We start from the raw sequence: 22,360 nt of genomic DNA, 5'->3' as shown, positions 1-22,360 counted from the left end.
AAAATGTGTGCAAAGCAGGAAAGAACATAATTAGGCACAGATCTCTTCATCACACCCACTCCCACAATCACTGTCAGTAACATCATCTCGTTCAACCACTTCTGTCCATCTCCACCACCATTCTAGCCCAAACTACAGTCATCTTCTGCCTGGATTACTTCTATTGCCTCTTTACTAGTCTTACTATAGCCACTCTCGCTTTCCTTATCCTTCTTAGAATAAGAACTTAAACCCATGCCTATAGGCTCTGTATAATTTGAGCTCTGCAGCTGCCTCCTCCAAATTCATCTCATACCAATCAGTCTTCCACCTCAAGGCCTTTGCACTACTGTTGTAGTGTGCCTGGGACACTCTCATCCTCCCTTCCCTTCCCCTAGTTGCCTTAGAGCTCAGTTACACCTCACCCAATCAAAGAAGTCTTCCCTGCTTCACCATCTTCCAAGCCCAAATTAGACCACATTTTTATATTAGATGTTTCCAAACCGCCCCGTACTTTTTCTTCAGATCACTTAATTATATAGTCATCTGATTGTTGAATATCTGTTTCCAAACACTACTTAAATCCTTCTGAGAGAATATTAGGCTCATCATTATTTCCTTGGTGCCTGGCATAGTACCTGACACAAGCAAGATACTCAGGAAATAGTACTGAATTGGTAAATATATCATCACCTGTGGACAACAGCCTGATAAAGGCACACACACATGCACATACCCTCCCTGTCTCTCTCAATGGCATCATATGGGTTAGTGTGGGATATCTATGGGTTAGTGGGGATATCTACTCAACTTCCAACAGTTCCTTCTTCTCTAGGATTTGTTCCATAGTACTTCTCAAACACAGGTGTGGGCTCCTGGAAACCATGCTTGTACTTTGTGCCTCCCTCTTGTTTGCCCCCTGTCACGCAGTCCATCCCCACCCCCACCCTCGCTCATTGGATCAGGAGTGGATGCCCAGCCGAGGTTGGACCAATCAGAATTTCTCCATAGGAAATTTGAAACTGGGACTAGGGACAGTTGGTCTCTTCTGGTGGTTGAACTATAAAGTGTTCTCTTGAATGCCAGAGTAGTGGCCGCTACCCACGGTGTAGACCCATGAGGCACTGAGAAGAAAGGCTAACAGAACCAGAGACCGAAACAGCCACACAGAAATGAGAGCTTCTAGTCCTGGCTTTTGGTCCTTTCCCATCTGTGAGCCGCCTTGGTCTCCTGGGGTTCCTAAATTTCTTTTTCGCTAAAGCTAGCTTGCATTGGTTTCCATTATTTGCAGCAAAAAGAAGCCTTAATACAACTAGAAAAATTAAAAATAATGACCCCAAAACATGCTCGGACTTTATGGAAGAAGACTGGGGTCACTGAGCTCATAATAGAAAAGGAATGAACTTCAGATGACTTCCAGGTGCCTTATAGGGTATCACGGTTAGTTTCGATTATTCTAATTAACTGCCATGTTAAAGAACCTTATGCTTAAGCAGGAAACATTCCTAATTAGCTCTTTTTAGAAACAAAGAGGCTGCCACATAATCGAAAAGTATCTCTGTGTCTCTGAAGTTGCTTTAAGAAAATAAAGCAAAATGAAAAACTAACATTTAAGAAAGATAATCTTAATTAGCTTGGTGACTTTAAAAGAAAAAAACCTTTAGTGCTGAGGATTTGACACATAACTTCACTTGATAGTTTCTCTTTGGTACTCTAAAACGGGTGATTGGCCAGCCAGGAACAGCTGAATGTGTTGTTAATAACCTAGAAAATAATAGAAACAGGGGCACTTGGGTGGCTCAGTCGGTTAAGTGCATGACTCTTGATTTCGGCTCAGGTCATGATCTCAGGGTCGTGGGATCGAGCCCCGAGTCGGGCTGCACACTTAGGGTCTGCTTGAGATGCTCTCCCTCTGCCCCTCCCCCGACTCGTGCATGCTCTCTCTCTCAAATAAATACATAAATCTTTAAAAAAGAAAATAATGGAAAAATAAGGCAAGTTCTCTTTCTGTTTCTCACCATTGTCATCATAAAAGAACTTAATGACTTTTATTTTTTTAATTCTTTGGGGGAAAACATGTTTTCTTTTTTTTTTTATGAAAGGAGTATGATACTGATGTGTTCTTGCCTGGGAGATACTTTGCCTTACACCTGCCTGTGATTGGACCCATCGTTTCTTCTGACTTTCTGTTTTAAAGCTTCAGTGAGCTACCTATTTGTGAGCCTCAGTCGCCCCGTCTTTCTTGCATGTGTTTTCTTATGCTTGTCACTCAATTTAACCTGAATTCTAACTCCTGTATATTATATTCCACTCTCTGGCTCTTCATTTTCTGTTCTAAAAAATTGGCAGTTTCCAACATCATTTTTAGCATATTGAAAAATATTAACCAGTCCACAGAACCTAATGAGCTCATTGCCTATACAGTGACTTTCTGAATGGTCAGAAATAAAATAAGTGGTAAGATTAAGCCAACCTAAAAGGGATCAGTCTTTCAAGTGAGATAAACTGAGATTTGAGGTCTAGAGAACAAAGAATAGAATGTGTTTCTAATTTTAGAGCTAATGCCCTCAAACTATAGTTTTTTTTAGGTGTTTTCTGAATAATGTAGAAAATTGAGAATATGCAACTTAATATTTAGCTCAGTTCATATGGGTAAAAATAGATATAACCTTAACTATTTTATTGTTTTAGTGTAATAGACCTGTGTTTCTCTCAGTTAAACTACTTAGCATGTGTAGAACATAGGGTCCTCATGATGGATTCCTTGAACACAGTCTTTTTTCTAACTCAGCCACAACTGATTTTTTCATAACTTGTATCTATGGACATTGTTCTTATAGAAAACATCAACTAATAATTATTTATGATGCTATCTCCTCCTGAGTATAATCTGGCAGTGTAACTTATAATTACCTGTTTTGGTTTTTTTGTATTTCTTAGGAATATGTACACTTACGTGATCTTAAAATCAGCCTCTAGTCATGGGCTTGTTAAATCATTTTTTTGTAGAAACAATATTATGCAATTTTTTCATAGCTGTAGTCATGCCAGTAATACACATCCATGTAGAGTTGTTTTATTTTTTTTACTTTATTTTATTTTATTTTGGGGGGGAGGGGCAGATGGAGAGGGAGAATCCCAAGCAGATTCTATGCCCAGGGTGCAGCCCAATGCGGGGCTTGATCTCATGACCCAGAGATCATGACCTTAGCTGAAATCAAGAGTCGGATGTTTAACCAACTGAGCCATCCAGGTGCCCTTCCATGTAGAGTAATTTTAAAATCTACCAGACTGTGTTGTAGTCTTGGCTTTGTCCCGCTAGTCTTCACATCTCGGGTTCCTTTGACGTAATTGGAGACTCTAGCTATTATACCTATCTCAAGGGTTAATTATGAGATTTAAATAAGAGAATGAATAGGAAACATTTTGTACATTATTATCCCTGAGTCCATTTGTTTGTGTCCAATATGTAGTAACTACAGGACTTAACAATTTATTCTTACAGCTTCTGTTTCCATAAATTTTTGCATAAGTCTAGTTTTTATGGAAAAAGAGAGTTTATAATTTAACTTTCCATGCCCTAAACATAGTTCCACTCCTGCCTCTTTTCCTCCTCATAAACATGCAAAATGTGAATGTGAAGAGTAGAAAGGAGAGTTAAAAGAATTACTGGGCTGAGCTGATTTTCTTTCCTTTCTCAATTTCTTTTCTGTATTGTCTTTATAGAGAACAAAGTTTGTTTCTCTCTAAATAGAGCTGAAGTTAACAGAAGCAAGTGTGTTACCCCCAAATTATTATTTGTAGCTGACATTTATTGTTATTAATAATACTATTATGGGGGCGCCTGGGTGGCTCAGTCATTAAGCGACTGCCTTCAGCTCAGGTCATGATCCCAGGGTCCTGGGATCGAGCCCCACATCGGGTTCCCTGCTCACCGGGAAGCCTGTTTCTCCCTCTCCCACTCCCCCTGCTTGTGTTCTCTCTCTTGCTGTGTCTCTCTCTGTCAAATAAATAAGTAAAATCTTTAAAATAATAATAATACTATTATGAATAGCTGACATTTATTCTGCTCTTAGTATGTGCTAAGTAGGTGTGGTACTACCATATTTCATGGAATCTAAAACACGAGCAGTGGAAAAACGAAAAAAAAAACAATGGGAAGATGGACCATTATTTTATGTGCCACTAAGAAAGAAAAAAAAATGCTGTCAAGTAAACCATGACAAAAATGCTCTCTTTAAACCAAAAATACTTGGTTAATATCTATTAAAATGCTCCTGTAAGTTAAGATATATTATATGCCATTCTTGTACACACATAAAAGGGAATTATGAGCAAAATAAATTGGTCTAAAACTTCATCATATTCAGGTCCAACTCTTCTAAATTTTTATTTGACTCAAAATCTGTATTTTTCCACACGGTATTGTCCTTTGAGCCATCAAGAGCATTAATAATGCAGCATTTCTTAAAGGAACACTCCACTGCTACCTGGGATTTTCTTCTGAGCCATGGGTGCCTGTTCTACACACTCTGATGTACTCCAACAGCCAGTGACTGCATCACAGCTGCTGCCTAACCAACATCAATTGTAAAAGCATACTGAGTTTAGAGGTATTAAATGTAAAAAAACATAAATAAGTAAATGCATCTTCAAAAAGATAAATATGGTGATTATTTCTCAAGCATTATCTGACTTAACTCTCATGATAATCCCAAGAGGAAAGTACTTATACCCATCTTACAAATAAGGGAACCAAAGCTTGGAAAGGTTACATAAATTGCTCAGGAGGCCACAGTGGGTACTTGACCAAGAAACACCAAACTCAAGTCAATCTGCACAGCCTCAATTCTTGCCACTGAAATATACTGGCTTCATTTATATTCCCCATATAATTAAGATCTCTGATGTAGATGCAGTAGGACTATCCTAATCCTTCCAGAACAGGGAGTGGGACACCTGGGTGCACCATTGGTTGAACGTCCAACTCTTGGTTTCGGCTTTGGTTGTGATCTCAGGGTCATGAGACTGAGCCCTGCCTGGGGCTCCATGCTTGGTGTGGAGCCTGCTTGGGATTCTCTCTCTGTCTTCCTCCGCCCCTCCCCCCCATGTGCACATTCTCTCTCTCTCTCAAATAAGTCTTAAAAAACAGGGAGGGCGCCTGGGTGGCTCAGATGGTTAAGCGTCTGCCTTTGACTCAGGTCATGATCCCAGGGTCCTGGGATCGAGTGCCGCATCGGGCTCCCTGCTCCTTGGGAGCCTGCTTCTCCCTCTGCCTCTCTTTCTCTCTCTCTCTCTCTCTGTCTGTCATGAATAAATAAATAAAATCTTAAAAAAAAAAAAGAAAAACGGAGTATATAGTGCTGCATAAGGTATTTCTCAGAGGCTATCAAACTAGAAGTTTAGTGAATAAAGACTAAATGACAGGGCGCCTGGGTGGCTCAGTCGTTAAGTGTCTGCCTTCGGCTCAGGTCATGATCCCCAGGTCCTAGGATCGAGCCCTGCATCGGGCTCCCTGCTCAGCGGGAAGCCTGCTTCTCCCTCTCCCACTCCCCCTGCTTGTGTTCCCTCTCCCACTCCCCCTGCTTGTGTTCCCTCTCTCACTGTGTCTCTCTCTGTCAAATAAATAAAATATTTAAAAAAAAAGACATCAGAAAGCTAAAAAAAAAAAAAGACTAAATGAAAAGATACCTACAAGTATCTTCAGCCAACTGTAGATACTACAATCTAATCTTCTAATTCACATTGGTGGGTCTGTGTGTTTTGGTAAAAATATTCTTATTTTCCTAATGGACTAAAGTGTGGCTATAATGATTTTTCAACATCTACCCTGGCTTGAATCATATACAAACTCATGATTATGGTAATTTTCTAATATAAGTGACAGAAGAAGAGAAACCTTATTGACGGGTTTTTGTGGTTTTCACTGGAATGAATAAATGTACCTCCCATTCTCACCCAATTTATCATTCCAGCATAATTTCAAACTCTGAGTACAAATTGTTTTGGCCTATGGAGTCTGGCATCACCTGTCTTATCTGCATCCTCCTGTGTGCTTAATTTACCTATTTTTATTGTTTCTTTTAGTTTGTTAGATGTGGACTAAGTATTATTGAGAGTTTTCTTTTTTCTTTTTTTTTTAAATTTTATTATGTTCTGTTAGTCACCATACAATATATCATTAGTTTTTGATGTAGTGTTCCACGATCCATTGTTTTCGTATAACACCCAGCGCTCCATGCAGTACGTGCCCTCTTTAATACCCATCACCGGGCTAACCCATCCCCCCACCTCCCCTAAAATCCTGTTTGTTTCTCAGAGTCCGTAGTCTCTCATGGTTCATCTCTCCCTCCAATCCCCCCCCCGTCATTTTTCCCTTCCTTCTCCTAGTGTCCTCTATGCTATTCCTTAGGTTCCACAAATAAGTGAAACCATATTATTGAGAGTTTTATACAGTTGACCATTGAAACGTGGGGGTTAGGGACAGTAACCCCTCCCCCCACGCAGTCAAAATTTGCATATAACTTTTGATTCCCCAAAATCTTAACTACTAACAGCCTACTGTTGACCAGAAGCCTTACCAGTAACAAAAACAGTCAATTAACACATATTTTGTATGCTGTATATATTATGACTTTACTCTTACAGCAAAGTCAGCTAGAGAAAAGAAATTGTTATTAAGAAAATCATAAAGAAGAGGTGCGCCGGGCTGGCTCAGTTGGTAGAGCGTGTGATTCTAGATCTCAGGGTCATGAGTTGAAGCCACTGCTGGGCATGGAACCTGCTTAGAAAAAGAAAAAGAAAAATCATAAGGAAGAGAAAATCCATTTACAGTCTTGTACTGTATTTATTGGAAAATTCTGGGTGTAAGTGGACCTATGCAGTTCAAACCCATATTGCTCAAGGGTCAACTGTATATAACTGCACTCAGGTAAAGGAGCAAATGGAGCTTCATCGCAGAGCCCACCATCTAATCATATCCTTGAAACTCTAAGGGCAACTGTAGGATTTTTTTCCCCTAAATTACCCTAAGTAGAATAATTACCAATTCTAAAGAAGTGGCACAGTCTCTCCTTAGGTATTCAAGAGTGTAGACTGGAAAGCATGTCTTATGCTCCTACTAGATAATAAATACGAAATTAGTGGGTGATCTTATAAATGAGCACATGCTGTGTGCTCACAGCTCTAAGTATGACACAGTAAATTTTCATTGAGCACATGCTGTCTGGCACAGCTCTGGGTATGACACAGTAAAATATACAAGGCATATATTCCTTCAAAAAGTGTATAATGTTGGAGCGCCTGAGTGGCTCAGTTGTTAAGCGTCTGCCTTCAGCTCAGGTCATGATCGCAGGGTCCTGGGATCGAGCCCCGCCATCAGGCTCCCTGCTCAGCGGGAAGCCTGCTTCTCCCTCTCCCACTCCCCCTGCTTGTGTTCCCTTTCTCGCTGTCTCTCTCTGTCAAATAAATAAATAAAATCTTTAAAAAAAAAAGTGTATAATGTTATGAGAGAGATATAGGCACTTTAAAAAATAAAGGATAATATAATGCAAAGCATACTCTTCTTTGAGATCTAGACCTTACCTACTGTAGGAGCTTAGAAGACTCAAGAAAGTTGAGTGTATTTTGGAATAATCAGCAGAGCCATGAAGAGACATTAAGTTCAATGGAGGACAGGGTTTGTGTTGCTACATAAGAAGGGGGACAACATCCCAGGCAGGAAAAATAACATAAAAACCTAAATGCTGAGCAGAAAACAAGTCTTTTTCTGGAGCCAGGAGGGAGTCCAAGTCCTTTCACAGCTGATGAAAGTTTCCTTTGGAAAAAGAAGGTCTGAAATTGATTAGATTCCCCTTGCATAGAAAGGCTTTTGTGTTTATATTTTATTGCTATGAAAAAGCATTAGGCACATGATCATCACAGCTTGGGGGACATGTTGCATATTTTAGTGAGTTGATGGCTAATTTACATCATGCTGGGGCCCACTAAAAATTAATATCCTCCTTGCCTCTGTTATGCAAGTTTTGATATTCTGATCATTTGCCAGTGATTACTGCCTACTGACTTAGAGAGTTTTCTCCCGTTATAGTAATGGGAGAAATTACCCATATTCTCCTATGAAAATGGTAACATGAAGAAATTGGTGCCTCTCTCCCCAAGATTGCTATTAAGAAGTACTTGATTTGGTTTTATAGTTTTTCATTTTTTTTTCTTCTTGGATCATGCAATTTTTGTATCTTTATTGATATGATATCTTACATTAATTGATTTTCAGGTGTTAAACTACCCTTTCATTTATGGGATAAATTCCACTTGGTCATAGTGTATAATCCTTTTTATATGTTGCTAGATTTGATTTGCTGGTATTTTACTGAGACTTCTTTTTCTTTATTCAGTCACTCACTATGATGAGGAAGTGATCACCTGTGAATACACCAAGGCCAAAGTAAATTGTTTTATCTTAACTGTCATTATTTTTTAACAGCTTTTCACACTGGCTGCTGCCTTCCACAGTTTGCCACACCTTTAGGTAAAGTCAGCACATCAAGCCTTGTAGAGTGGTCATTAAGTGTTAACTAATGAACAAGCTAAATCTCCAACTCTCTTAGGAATGCTGACATGCTGTCAGCAATGCTAGGACAAAAACGGTATGAAAAAATGTACTTTTCACCTTGACAGTAGATCCCAGAGAGCTATCTACAGAAATGATGAAGTCAGAGGAAAACATTGACATGCAGTGAAAGAAAACAGCAGTTTGCTTTCCTACTACAATTCGTCCTTGGTTCTTATCTCCTAAAATTGGAGCATTTATATTTTTTTGCAACAGTCATATTGTCTCCAAAACTCTTATGATCTCATATGAAAAGAAGAATGTCCTTGAACTCTGAATAATGCTGAGCCTCAACTCTCAAAGGAATATATTCACACAAGACAGATTTCTTTTTCTGTTGCTGTGATTTAGAATAAAATGGTTATTTGAAAGCAGAAATTGGGTATGGTAAGACCTGCTTGCTGAAAGAGTTATCTTAAAGGAAAAAATAATTTGAGACTAATCCTATATAACAATTCCATGTGGAAACATTAATTTCGTAGAATGATTGGAATATTAAAGAGCAGTTAATTTTGCCAGAGTCTCTTGTTGGTATTGATCAAAGTGTTAGGGAAAAATAAACACACAAATTTTGGGTAATTTAAAATGCCATGTGAGTTCATGTACGGGAAGCACTTGGAACAGGGTCTGACACATAATAAGTGCTATATAAATGTTTGCTATTGTGAATGATAGAGTATGGATTATTCTTTAACTATCTAAGAAATTTTTTCAAGTAAGTGTACTAGCCCTTTTATGCCTTCTTTTCTTTGGAGCTGAACTATGATTTTTTTCCTGCTTTCTCCTTTGTTCAATATTCGGTTATATACCTTTAAATAAAACAAAACAAAGGAAGTTAACTGGACTGAATTTACTTGAAATTATTAGGCTTAAACTTAACCCCATGTTAGTCTAAATTCCCAAACATTCAGACTAGTTTCAAAGTCAGCAGACTGGAGGACTTTTTAAAATGAACTTAGCTGATAATCTCCTTTTTTGTTCTGAGGATTTAATCACTTTAGTTGGTATTGAGAGAGGTGTTTTAATATCTTGCTATGTTTTCTCTTGTCCCTTTTTTTTTTTTTAAGATTTATTTACTTATTTTAGAGAGAGAGTATGAGCGGGAAGGGCAGAGGGAGAGAAAATCTCAAGCAGATTCTATGCTGAGCACAAAGCCCAACGTGGGCCTCAGTCTCATCACCCTGATCTCATCACCCTGAGATCACGATCTGAGCTGAAACCAAGAGTCAGATGGTCAACCGACTGTGCCATCCAGGCACCCCTGTTTTCTTTTTTTTTTTAAATGAAGAAACCATAAGTCAATACTTAGCCTCTTATCTCACAAGGAAAGAGTTGCTAGATTTATTTTTTTTATTTTTTATTTTTTTAATATTTTTATTTATTTGACAGAGAGAGAGAGAGACAGAGTGAGCACAAGCAGGGGGAGTGGCATGCAGAGGCAGAGGGAGAAGCAGGCTCCCCACAGAGAAGGGGGAGCCCGATGTAGGACTCGATCCCAGTACTCTGGGATCATGACCTGAGCTGCTAGATTTAAACCAGCAAAGCAATTCATAAAGAAAAAGATCCATGCATTTCACTGCAATAAAGATTTAAAACTTCTATGCATTAAAAAAATAATAAAAAATAAAACTTCTATGCATAAAACAAACTTAGACAAAACTATATTAATTAATAAAGGGCAAATACTTTTAATCTTATAAATTAATGACAAATATGAGCATTTCTACTAAAAAAAATAGGCAAAGAACATACACAAAAAATTCAAAGGAAGAAATAGAAATGGCCAATCCACGTGTTAGAAAAATGGTCAGCCTCACTAGTAATCAGAGAAATATTCATTAAAATAAGTTACCATTTGGGATGCATGGGTTCGGCTCAGGTCATGATCTCACGGTCCTGGGATTGAGCCCTGCTTTGGGCTCCTGGCTTAGCCGGAAGTCTGCTTCTCCCTCTGCCCCTCCCCCCAACTCATTCTGTCTCTCTGTATCTCAAATAAATAAAATCTTTAAAAAAAGTTACCATTTGGGTGCCTGGGTGGCTCAATCGTTAAGGTCTGCCTTCGGCTCAGGTCATGATCCCAGGATTCTGGGATCGAGCCCCACATCGGTCTCCCTGCTTGTCAGGAAACCTGCTTCTCCCTCTACTGGTCCCTCTGCTTGTGTTCCCTCTCTCGCTGTGCCTCTCTCTGTCAAATAAATAAAATTAAAAAAAAAAGTTACCATTTTCCCCCTAGCTATGATTTTTTTATTATTATCATACTTGATATTGTTAAGTGTACTGAGAAATAGGTATTCTTATATACTACTGGGACTGTAAATTGAAATATCTTCCTGGAAATTAATTTGGTAATATGAATCAAGAGCATTAAAGAGTTTATCCTTACCACTTTTCAACACACTAGATTGGCAAAAAATAAAAAGTCTGACAATACCAAGTGCTGAAGATGAGAAGCAATGGGAGCTCTTATATATAGCTGATAAAAGTATTGGAGATTCTTTTGATATTTTATAATAATAAATATATGATAAATAATAATATATAAAATATATTTTGCAATATCATATGTAATGCATGGAGACCAAAAACAATGTGACCAAAATAATATAAAACATAATATATAAAATAAATATTTTAAAAATAAATATAATAATTGGATAGTCATAAGCCAGCAGTTCCCTTTCTAGATCTATACCCTAGACTAGGGACTCTTGTTCATGTTTCACAAACATTGATAGAAGAATATTCATAATAGCATTGTTCAAACAAGCAAAAAAGCTGATAATAATTCAGATATTCATTTGTAGGAAAACAGATAGTAGTACTTTCAAACAATAGAAATCTATAACAGTAAAACTGAAAGAAGTACATGTAAATGTATCAACATTGATGAGTCTTAGAAACATAACACTGAAAAAATATAGCACTGAAAAAAACAAATTATGAAAGAATACACTCACTAAGATACCATTTTGTGAAGTACAGAAGCAAGCAGAAATAATATATTGTTTAGGGACACAAATGTATTTTAAACTAAAAAAAAGAACTACAGAAAAAGAAATCCAGATGGTAGTTACCTCTTATAGGAGGGAGGGAGATGAGCTTCCACATTGTGCTAATTCTTCCTCTCTCAGGTTAAGTGGGAGATTCGTGGTGTTTATTATTATTATTATTATTATTATTATTTTCATAACTTGTCTATTATGTATATTATTGTATATATCAAATATCTCATAATAAATTTTAAAGAGCTTATAGAGTCTTGTTTCATAATTCCATTTTTAGAGATCAATCCAAAAGCAATAATGAAAAAATAAGTGCAGAAAAAGTTTATCCCAATGGTGGTATTTATTGTGACCCCAAACTGAAAAAACCTAGATATCAACACCATTTTTTTATATCTTGCCTTGTTCAAAAAAGGATTTTTTTTAAAGATTTTATTTTTTTAAGTAATCTACACTCAACTAGGGCTCAAACTCACAACTCTGAGATTAAGAGTCACATGCTCTACCACGTGATCTAGCCAGGTTCCCCAAGAAAGGACTTTAAAAGGTCTTAAAAAATACATTAAGTGAGATAAAAGTTAATTAAAACTTGCTGAGAAGTGAAAGTTAAAAGAAGAAGGTAAGAGGAAGCCAGGAGTAAGGTTATTATGAACAATATAAATTATAAAGTCTCCTGTTCTTATTAGAGGTAGGCCACAAATTTTACTCCAAGCTTCCAATAACCAGGATAAAAAGGGAAAGATGATCATGGTGCACTTAAGATAAGAGCAAATCAACTGTTCTGATTGAGATCAGAGAGAAATTTCTCCCCAGATTAACTGTGCAGGCAAGTTACTTACATTCTCTCTGCCTGTGTTTCGTCCCCAGTAAAATAGAATAATAACAGTACCTGTTATAGAGTGTTGTGAGGATTACGTAAGGTAAGTTCCCAGGACAGCACCTACCAGGTAGTAATCACTCACATAAGTTACTGATTAGCCATAATGAATGACATTCTCAAGGGTGGCTCAGTTGGTTAAGCATCTGCCTTCAGCTCAGGTCATGATCTCAGGGTCGTGGACTCCCTGCTCAGTGGAAAGTCTGAGTCTGCTTCCTCTCCCTCTGCTCCTTCCCCCTGCACGTGCGTTGCGCTCTCTCTCTCTAATAAATAAATAAATATCTTAAAAAAAAAAAAAGTGTTCTTACAGAAAACAGTGTCATGGAAGTAGATACCATCATGGGAGAAATGGAAAGGTCACCCTTGTCTCAGGTAGGAAATTCTCTCAACAGTAGGACGGTGTTGTGACTTAGTTTTCTGGTATTCTGTCAGTGCTCACTCAATACATATTTATCAGGCACATCCGTTATGCACGTTTTCTGTCTGGTAATAGATGACCAGGATATAGGATTTGTTAAGTGATGTTCTGCTTCATCCAACTGTTAAGTAGTCTAATCTTGAAATCATTCTAATGTGTTGAATAATAAATAAAATTTGTTGCATTTACGTTTTCTGCTTTCCAAATGTAAAAGTAATATTCTGCAATCAAAGACTGACCAAAAGCAATTATGAAAAGAACAATGAAAAATAGTAATTGAACTTAGTTAACACCTGCTAAGAGCAGAATAATCAATTGAAGCTTTTAGCTTCCTGGGAAGTGATATCATGGTGATAAAAGTATTAATTGCTACATTGATTGACTGTTAACTATGCACCAAACTCTGTGCTCATTTCTTTACATATAATACCTCACTTAGTCCTCACAACACTTTGAGCTTGTGAATATTATCTCCATTTTTTTGGTGGGAAGATTTTGAAGCCTTAGAGGGAGTAAGCCACTTAGCTAAAGTCACAGCAGCAAGTATGGGTTCAACCCAGGCCTTGCTGGTTCTAAAGCCCTTGTTCTCATTCACTTTAATGTATTACCTTTCATAGAATGAAACCAAAACTTACCATACCTTGAAACCCCTTGTTCCAGATCTAAAATGTTTTTTCCCTGACACCCTCAGTCAAGTATACCCTGGTTTTTACTATCCTGTAAAAAGTTTATACATCAGTCTTGTTATCTAACTGGTTTTGACTATCAGACTGAAAAGTTAACCTTCTTCTGGTCTAACTACGTGATTGATACTCATGCCATTTAGTCACTTCATTTGATCACCACCCTGGACTTAAAAATAATTTTAAAATGGAAAGTATCCTTGGTTTTGAAGTAGAAAAGTTCAGCAGTTTAGTTTGGTGTGATATTAGTGTTGACAGTGAAGATGCATCTTATATTTAATGATCAAGAAAATTTAGGCTCCAGGCAGTTTGACCTGAGGCTCTCTGATGTCCTCTGCCAACTATAGAAACAGATTTCCCATTCAAGCTGTGAAGTGTGTATGTCATGCTCACTGAGTGGGTTTGCAGTAGAGAACATGGCCTGTCATTATTTTTCCTTTTCATCGGCATAACAGACAGTTGTCCTGAGACTCCTGGTAGTTGCTGCAGTGGTATGGTGAAGATCTCAAAAGACAAATACTCGGGACATCTGTCTGGATCAGTCAGTTAGAGCATGTGACTGTTGATCAGGGATCTGAGATCACTGTTGATCTCATGAGTTCAAGCCCCACCTCGGGCATAGAGATTACTTAAATTAAAAAAAAAAAAGAATCAAAAGACAAACACTGTCATGTTGAAAATAGATGTATTCAGGTCAGTGGCTTAAGATTACTCTATATTAATTGCATTGTGCAGTTCAGAAACTAGAATAAGCCTATCAAGAAAATGATCATTGTGAAATACTTGTATAAGGGCAGGATTTACTGTAGGAGATAGATAAAATCTCCTGAAAGATAACTGTATGAAAGAGAATAAGGTTGAAGTTTACATTTGTTGAAATACATTAATGTTGAATGTCTTTAATAAATTAAGATCCACTTGCAGGTACTGATTTCCTTTTCCTTTTATGATTTTTTAAATCTTTTTTTTTCTTGGCCTTTGTTCATAATACATATTTTCTTCTCTTTCTGGCTTCCCATATTCCTTAAATCATTTCATCTAGATCTATAGACCATCTGTCCTTCCAAAAGGCTATTCCTTCTCTCCACAAGGGGCAGGGGTGGAAATAAGAGGCATAATATGGAAAGAAAGCCAGGAAAAATCTTGTAGACAGTTTTCTGGCTCCTCTTCTCTGGCCCCTCTTTGCAACCCCCTAGGGAATTACAGGGAGCTGCCAGCTTGTATCCATTTTAGAAAGTGTCAGTGGCTATGGAAGAGAAAATGTGAGGCTGTTCAGCTCTCTTCCTAGACAGAAAAGCAATACAAATGGTGGATGGTGTGCTGGAATGCACACGTTCTGTGCCACAGGACCAAATAGATTGGAATTTCTTATTGCAGTGGAACGTAAGAGGCTCCAACAATGTTTGACTAAGTAAAATGCAAGCTAGTCATTTGAATTGCTTCCAGATACACAGTTGGAATCTCTCTGCATTGTGATAATTTTGTAATAACCTGTCTTCCAAAAGACAGTCTCATGATCTGGGGGATTACATACACACCGTGCTCCAGGAGCTGCACCCACAGGATTTTACAGGCTTAAGATACACAGTTCATCCTGAGAGCCACGTGGTGTCTAGCGATAGCCTGTGAAAAAGAACCCCGAATGAAGGTCCTTGAGGAATTGCCCTTGGAGGTCCCTAGCCTCAGCATAGGGGGTCTTCAGCTAATAAATGTTGAATGAATGGCACATTAGTTCAAGCTAGTTTCGTATGTAAAGAGAAACCACACTCTCCCACCTCCTCCAGCATCATCAGTCTTGTTATCTTCTTGGTTTTGACTATCAGACTGAAAAGTTAACCTCAGAAATAAGGCAGTCTTGCCTCAGAGGAGCCTAAAAACCTAAAAGGAGAGGTGCTGTCCGAAACCAAATTAAGAGGAGGTAGTAACTTTGAAGTGGGCCATACTTGATGGAGCTGAATTTTCTAGTTTTTAGGCCCTTTCAGGTTCCAGCCACACAAAAATAATGACAATAATAGAACCCGTTGCCCAAAGTCAAGTCTGAGTTCTCAAAAGAACATTAATAAAAATATTAATTTGAGCATTAGAATTGTTACTCGAAAATATCTCCTGGAAATGGTCTTTACTGTCTTTGAAAATCACAGAGTTGAAGCTTTATGCCCTTTCGGGGGAGAGCAGATGAATACAGGCTTTTCATAAGCCCTGGAGCAAGCTGCTGCTGCCAACTTTATAAACAAGAAGCTTTTCACCCTTGAGTCTGTCATGTAGGATAAAACCTCAGACTCATCTAATTCAAATATATGGAATTGCTCCAGAGTTGTCGGATCTCCCAGATAAAGGTAAAATGAGCACCCTAAATTGTTAAAGCCTGCCTCGGGGAGCAGGGACCACAGCTTTGTTTCTCTTGCCTCTCAAAGCCCCTTGGTGACCTGGGCATCTCCAGCTTCTGCCTGGGTACCACCTTTCACTGAAAATCTGATGTAAACATTGCAGAAAGTATTCCCACTTGCAGAAATCTTATCAATCCTCTGTTTTGTTTCAGGGTGGTAAATTGAACCATAAGTCAAACTTAAACTGAATCCTGAAAACTTTTGATATCAAAAATTAATCAAAAAATTAATCAGCTCTATAGAAGTGATGAGGTAACAAAAATGAAGCATTGAGTAGTTGAGTTAATAAAAAAGAGGGCTTCACTTAATATTGATGATGTTGATTTTTTTGGAAATAGTTTTGAAGTTTTGCTTCAAGGGCAGTTTCTCAATAGTTTTAAATATGACTAAGCCCCATGGCTGTGTTAGTTTATCTAAAACAATGCAGCGCCAGGCGCCTGGGTGGCTCAGTCGTTAAGCTTCTGCCTTCGGCTCAGGTCATGATCCTAGGATCGAGCCCCACATCAGGCACCCTGCTCCGCGGGAAGCCTGCTTCTCCCTCTCCCACTCCCCCTGCTTGTGTTCCCTCTCTCGCTGTGTCTCTCTGTCAAATAAATAAACAAAATCTTAAAAAAAAAATAAAACAATGCATTGCCATCCCATAGAATGAATATGTACCCTTGCTTAGAAGGATGAAACAGTGATATTGAGATACAGTCTTTGGATTCAGACAGAGCTAAGTTAGAGTCCCAACTCTACCACATGGAACTTCCTGTTGCCTCGGTTTTCTCTTCTGTAGAATGGAGCTGATAATACCTACTCCATAGTGTTAAGTGATTAAATGAAGGGATGTATGGGCAAAGTTCCTGGACCATAGTACATGCTTAGTAAATGGTTGCTGTTAAAATGTAGTTCTTGTGTCCTGCTCACTGATACAGTCTCACTAGGGAGGGTATGAGTGTATATCAACTTACCACGCTGAGGAAATAAGAAAAGAGCATTTCACTCTGGACTACATACTTCCTTATTTTGTGTCTCATGTTGTCTTATCTCCCTACTAGATGGTGAAGTTCCTGAGGACAGAAACAATCTTCTCCTTCTTCCTGTACTCCACAATGACTAACACAGTGCTAGATAACTAGTAGACATTCTGGAAATGTTTGTTGACATACCTTACTTAGTGATGTCATATGTCTTTCTATACCCCTCTTATGAGAACAGGGTTATGCTCTGTCACATAAGAATCTTAAAATTTCCTGGTAATTGTTACTTTCCAATAGATCTGTGGGGATATTTCACCATCTTCAGATTGTTTTTGCTTTCTAATTGGTTGCTGGGCTCATCTTTAGCCATTTTGTTACTTATGCATTTGTAAGTATCATTAACACTGCAGTTGGCGCTGAAATAACTTTCCTGTCTCCTTTTTTTTTAAGAGGGTAGGGAGGGGCAGAGGGAGAGGGAGAGAATTCCGAGCAGGCTCCACACCCAGCACAGATCCTGACTCAGGCCCGATCTCAGGACCCTGAGATCATGACCTGAGCTGAATCCAAGAGTTGGACGCTTAACTGACTGAGCCACCCAGGCACCCCTTCCTATCTCCATTTTTAAATGAAAATCTTAGTTTTCTAATATTACTGAAATTAACTAGAAATTCTTTCTACTTAACCTTTTTATCTGCATATTTAAATGTATTTGATGATTTTTCAGTAGTTTTGTGGTAAAGAAGCATGTCTAATTAAGGCATCCTGCACTAGGCATTTTTTTCAAGCTCTATTGATGTCTTAGCATTTGATTACCATTTTGGGGGAAACCTGAAAATGCATTACTTTTCTTTTAAATCCTTAAAGGTGTGAGTGTATAATATTAAGTACAGATTGAGGAATTGATACTTTATAAATATACAGTTGATCAAATTTATAATTAGCTTTTTTTCATAGTGTTTTTTTAATGGTAATTGGCCTGTTCAGATTTTCTACTTCTTGACTCAATTGGAGAGGGTAATTAGTATTTTTCTTAAGAAAAAGTTCATAGCCTAAAATTATAAAGTGAATTCATCTTCAGTGTTTTTTTGTTGTATACACTTTTTTTTTATGATCTGTCATTTCTAATTTTGTGTGTTAGGATTTTTTTTTTTTTTTGATTAGGCCAACTGAAGTTTTATAGGGACATTTTGGGCAGTTGGAAGATCACCTTTGGCCATACCTTCTAAGTTCTGATTTATCATGTTCCCATTCCCATTCATTTCTTTTTTTTTTTTTTAAGAGCCTGTGTGAACTTTTTTTTTTAGATTTTATTTATTTGACAGAGAGAGACAGTGAGAGCAGGAACACAAGCAGGGGGAGTGGGAGAGGGAGAAGCAGGCCTCCCGCGGGCCGAAGGCAAAAGCTTAACGACTGAGCCACCAGGCACCCCTTCCCATTCATTTCTAACAGCACATAATTGCAGGTTTTGTGTAAGTTGTTTAGGAGTTTTGTGTCTTTGACTTCCATAGACATCCGTCATTAACTTCTAGTTTCTGGCATATTCCCCACTGTCTGAGAGCATCTCCTTACCACTGTGAGGGGCTTCTGCATGGGCCCCCCTCACCTCTAGCACTGGGTGCTCATCTTCTAATTAAGGCATCCTGCACTGATGAGCCCCCTTCTTTGTCATTCCTTGTTGATTATAATAAGTACTGGCAGGGGGCGATAATTAGCTTTTAAGTTATTTCTGAGTAGCAGGGACATGGATGATCCAGAGAACACTTATTACCAATGATATTACTCATGAATTGGAATGGAATTTTAACATTGTTTTTATCCCCACAAGGATGCTCCTGCTCTGTAAGGTATGAGGTGTTATAGCAGCTCTGTTTTATCCATGAGAATATTGAGGCCCAGAGTAGTTGGGTGACTTTCCTAAAGTCATAAATAGTTAGTGACAAAGCTGGAATAAGAACCCAGATCTTCTGTTTCTGATTAATTTTTTCAAATCTTAGAATTACAGTTCAAAAATACAGTCTCGGTGGCCATCAACTATTTTCTTCCATCCAGCACAGTTGATCATTCCACATTCTGTGTCAAAATACTTTGCATTTGACCCCATGAACACTCTGTTTTCTCTCCCAGTTCGAACGCCATGACCCTGTGGATGGGAAAATTACCGAGAGGCAGTTTGGTGGCATGCTGCTGGCCTACAGTGGGGTGCAGTCCAAGAAGTTGACCGCCATGCAAAAGCAGCTCAAGAAGCACTTCAAAGACGGAAAGGTAGGTATCTTTGTTTATAGGAAGAAAAGGAACCATGGGAAGGTATGGTTATATTGCAAAGGTACCAATTCATCTCTGCTACATGAAAAAACATGAGCAGTGGATGAGGAAGAAGGGAGAGCCCAGAATAAGCCCTTAGGTTTCTTGTTCAGACGAAGAGTGGCACCATGGACTAAGATTGAGAAATTAAACGGGATGCCTGTCTGGTTCAGTTGGTTGAGCATGCCGCTCTTGGTCTCAGGGTTGTGAGTTCAAGGCCCCCCACCAGACCTAGAACTTACTAAAAAAAAAAAATTTTTTTCAGAAAGTCTCTCTGGAGAAAAATTAAAAAGAGAGACTGGTTTACAGAGGAAGATAAAGAGTTTAGTTACAGATATCTTGATTTAAGGTGCCTGTAGACTATCCAGTTAGAGATGATTAGCAGGCACTTGGATATTCACTTCTGCTTCAGATGACTGAGATGGGTTTGGGAATCATCAGCACATTATTCAAGTTAAAGCCATGAGAACCCATGCGATTCAGTCAGAAGAGTGTTATACAGGAAAGAAGTAAGAAGTGCCCTTTTTTGGCCAAAGAAAAAATAGAGTGGAACATGAACATTTAAATGGCACAGGAAGGAAACAGAGAAAGTAGAGCAACTGAAGCCAAGGAAGTCGAGGGTGCAGGACAAGAGGGGCCTGCAGTGTCACATGGGACAGAGAGGGTCCGGTAAAGTAAGATGATAAACATCCATTGGCTTTGGTAAAAATGGTAATAATTGATGACCTTTGGGAGCGGTTTTATTAGAGTGGATGACACATTACAATGGGAAGTAAGGAAGTTGAGAAAGAGAAGAGAGGAAGAAAATGACGACGAGGGAAGGAGGGGCTCCAGAAAGAGGAAATAGAATATGTCCAAAACTCTGAGGCAGTGTATTAGTCAGCGTGGGCCGCTACCACAATACAGCACAGACTGGGTGGCTTCAACAACAGAAATTTATTTTCTCACAGTTCTGGAGGCCAGACGTCCATGATCAAGGTGCAGGCAAATTAAATTTCTAATGAGGGCTCTCTTCCTGGCCTTTGGACAGCTGCCTTCTTACTATAGCCTCACATGGCCTTTCCTTGGTTGTTTGCATGGTGAGAGACAGAAAGAGGGAGCACGAGAGAGCAAGAGCCGGAAAGCACACATGCACACTAGCTCTCTGCTGCGTCCTCCTATAAGGACAGTAATCCTGTCCATTCAGGGCCCCACCCTTCTGACCTCATTTAACCTTGGTTATTTGCTTGGAGACCCCACCTCCTAATACAGCCACACTGGGGGTTAGGGCTTCAGTGTATGTATAAGTTTCATCATCGGGGGGACACATTGAGTCCGTAAGAGACAGAAAACACAAAGATCTAGCACTTGTCAGGAACTGAGAGGGGACTGTTGTGGTTGAAGCATACTAGCAAGGGGGAGAATGGCCCGAGATGAGGTCTGAGAGGGAGATGGGAGCCAGCACGTGCATGGAAGGAGTTTATGTTATGTTCACAGTGGGATGGGAAGCTATTAAAGGGCCGTGAGCAGTGAAATGCTTGTATATTTGTATGTATGTTTAAATAAATGACTCTGGCTGTTTTATGAAAAATAGTTTGGAAAGGAGCAAACATAGAAGCCAAAAGATTGATTAAGATTACTAGAGAATTCAGGAAGAGATGATGGAGCATTTTTTGAGCAGCACTGTGATTGGAAACTGTGAGTTTGCAGGGGCACCAGTCAACACTGCTCTCAGATAGCTTTGCACACCAGCTGTACCTGGTGCAGGAGGGGGCAGATGGCAGAACTGATTCAGCCTCTGGGGTTTTGCCAGCGTGTGGGTTGGACATACTGAAGCAGAGATCAGTGAAGAGGCATACCTCTTAACGATCTCTCTCTCTCTCTCTCTCTCTCTCTCTCTCTCTCTCTCTCTCACACACACACACACACACCCCCCACAATGACAGATCTTGTCATTCTCAGCCCATTACCCTTTCCCCTGGACAATGATTACCACTTCACCATGACGAAAGAAACTGACCTGACTCATTAGTAACAGAAAGTGACAGAGAACAATCCCCTCTCTTAGAGACAACTTTTACAGTGCTTAGTACCCAGCTCATATCTGCTAGAAATTGTAATTACTGAAAATTAAAGGCGAATATTTAGGTGGGTTTTTAGCCCCTATGCTGGAAGCACAGTATTTGCAGTAGCAAACACTCTTTTCTTTTTACCAGACTAATTTTTAAATAAGTTTGGCCCAGACATTTATTTGACCTTAAAAATAATCATCTATCATAATAGGCTAATTCATGTTTTATTATGAATTCATATTTAAAAGCAATAAATTGGGTGTTGGAGACATCTCCCTTGAAGGAATAGAGTAGCTTTGGCAGGACTTAATTTAGGACCTGGAGACCTTACAGAAGGGCTGTGAAGTAAAAGGACAGATTTTGTCAGATAAAAATCTGGAATGCTAAATTACTTCTGGCCCAGAATTTCCAGGCTGCGTTAGCAAGGAGATTGAGATTGATTGTCTTCTCATGTTGATTAAGTTTGTGAACATAGCAGTTAACTAGAATGAAAGTTAATGAAGGGCTTTTGCTCTTGAGGTTACCAGTCCATCTCTCTAGGACCATGTCTCATTAAAGAGGAATCACCATCTGCTCCTAATTGTTTCTTTTATTCCACTCTGGATTTGTTAACCTGAAAATGTTACTTTTCATTTGGCTCATATTAATCATTTTCTGTGTGGGATTCTGCACAAATTATCAATCCAGACCTAAAGGACTGGCCGTCCTAGTGGCGGTATTAAGTCAATATTTGCATATCACTTAATGACCGTACAGTGTTTCACTGCCTTTCACATTGTTCTTTTTCTGTCTTTCCAACAGCCTTGTTAGATCTCATTTTGCCTTTGAGAATCTAGAGACAGAAAGGAAGAGAAATGAATGACCCACCCAGAGTCTGGACTGAAATCCAAGGCTTTCTATTCCAGATCTTGTCCTTTCTATAGCAGAGTTCTCCTGAATCATACCTTTCCTCCAAAGCAGTGCTTCTCACGCCGGGTCGCCCAGTATCATTTGGGGAATTTTTGAGAAATGTGATTGTTGGGGCCCTCTTCAAACCAACTAAATCAGAAGCTCAGTGGGTGGGTCCAGGCATCAGTGTTGCTTAAAGGC

General features: G+C 38.9%; 1 protein-coding gene across 10 annotated transcripts in view; it reads left to right on the top strand.

Annotated features, from left to right (window-relative positions):
- The window catches only part of MICU1 (mitochondrial calcium uptake 1), a 240,699-nt gene that overhangs the window by 178,960 nt on the left and 39,379 nt on the right, over nucleotides 1–22,360 (top strand). For all 10 annotated transcript variants that reach the window (XM_027596470.1, XM_027596471.2, XM_027596474.1 and 7 more), the window contains one exon: nucleotides 19,044–19,181. In XM_027596470.1, the coding sequence (XP_027452271.1) occupies nucleotides 19,044–19,181 (138 nt within the window). The remainder of the gene's footprint in view (nucleotides 1–19,043; nucleotides 19,182–22,360) is intronic.

The sequence above is a fragment of the Zalophus californianus genome, chromosome 15, assembly GCF_009762305.2.
Source record: "Zalophus californianus isolate mZalCal1 chromosome 15, mZalCal1.pri.v2, whole genome shotgun sequence".
Taxonomy (NCBI): Eukaryota; Metazoa; Chordata; class Mammalia; order Carnivora; family Otariidae; genus Zalophus; species Zalophus californianus.
The sequence above is the reverse complement of the archived record's forward strand: the minus strand, read 5'-3'. Positions and strand labels throughout refer to the sequence as shown.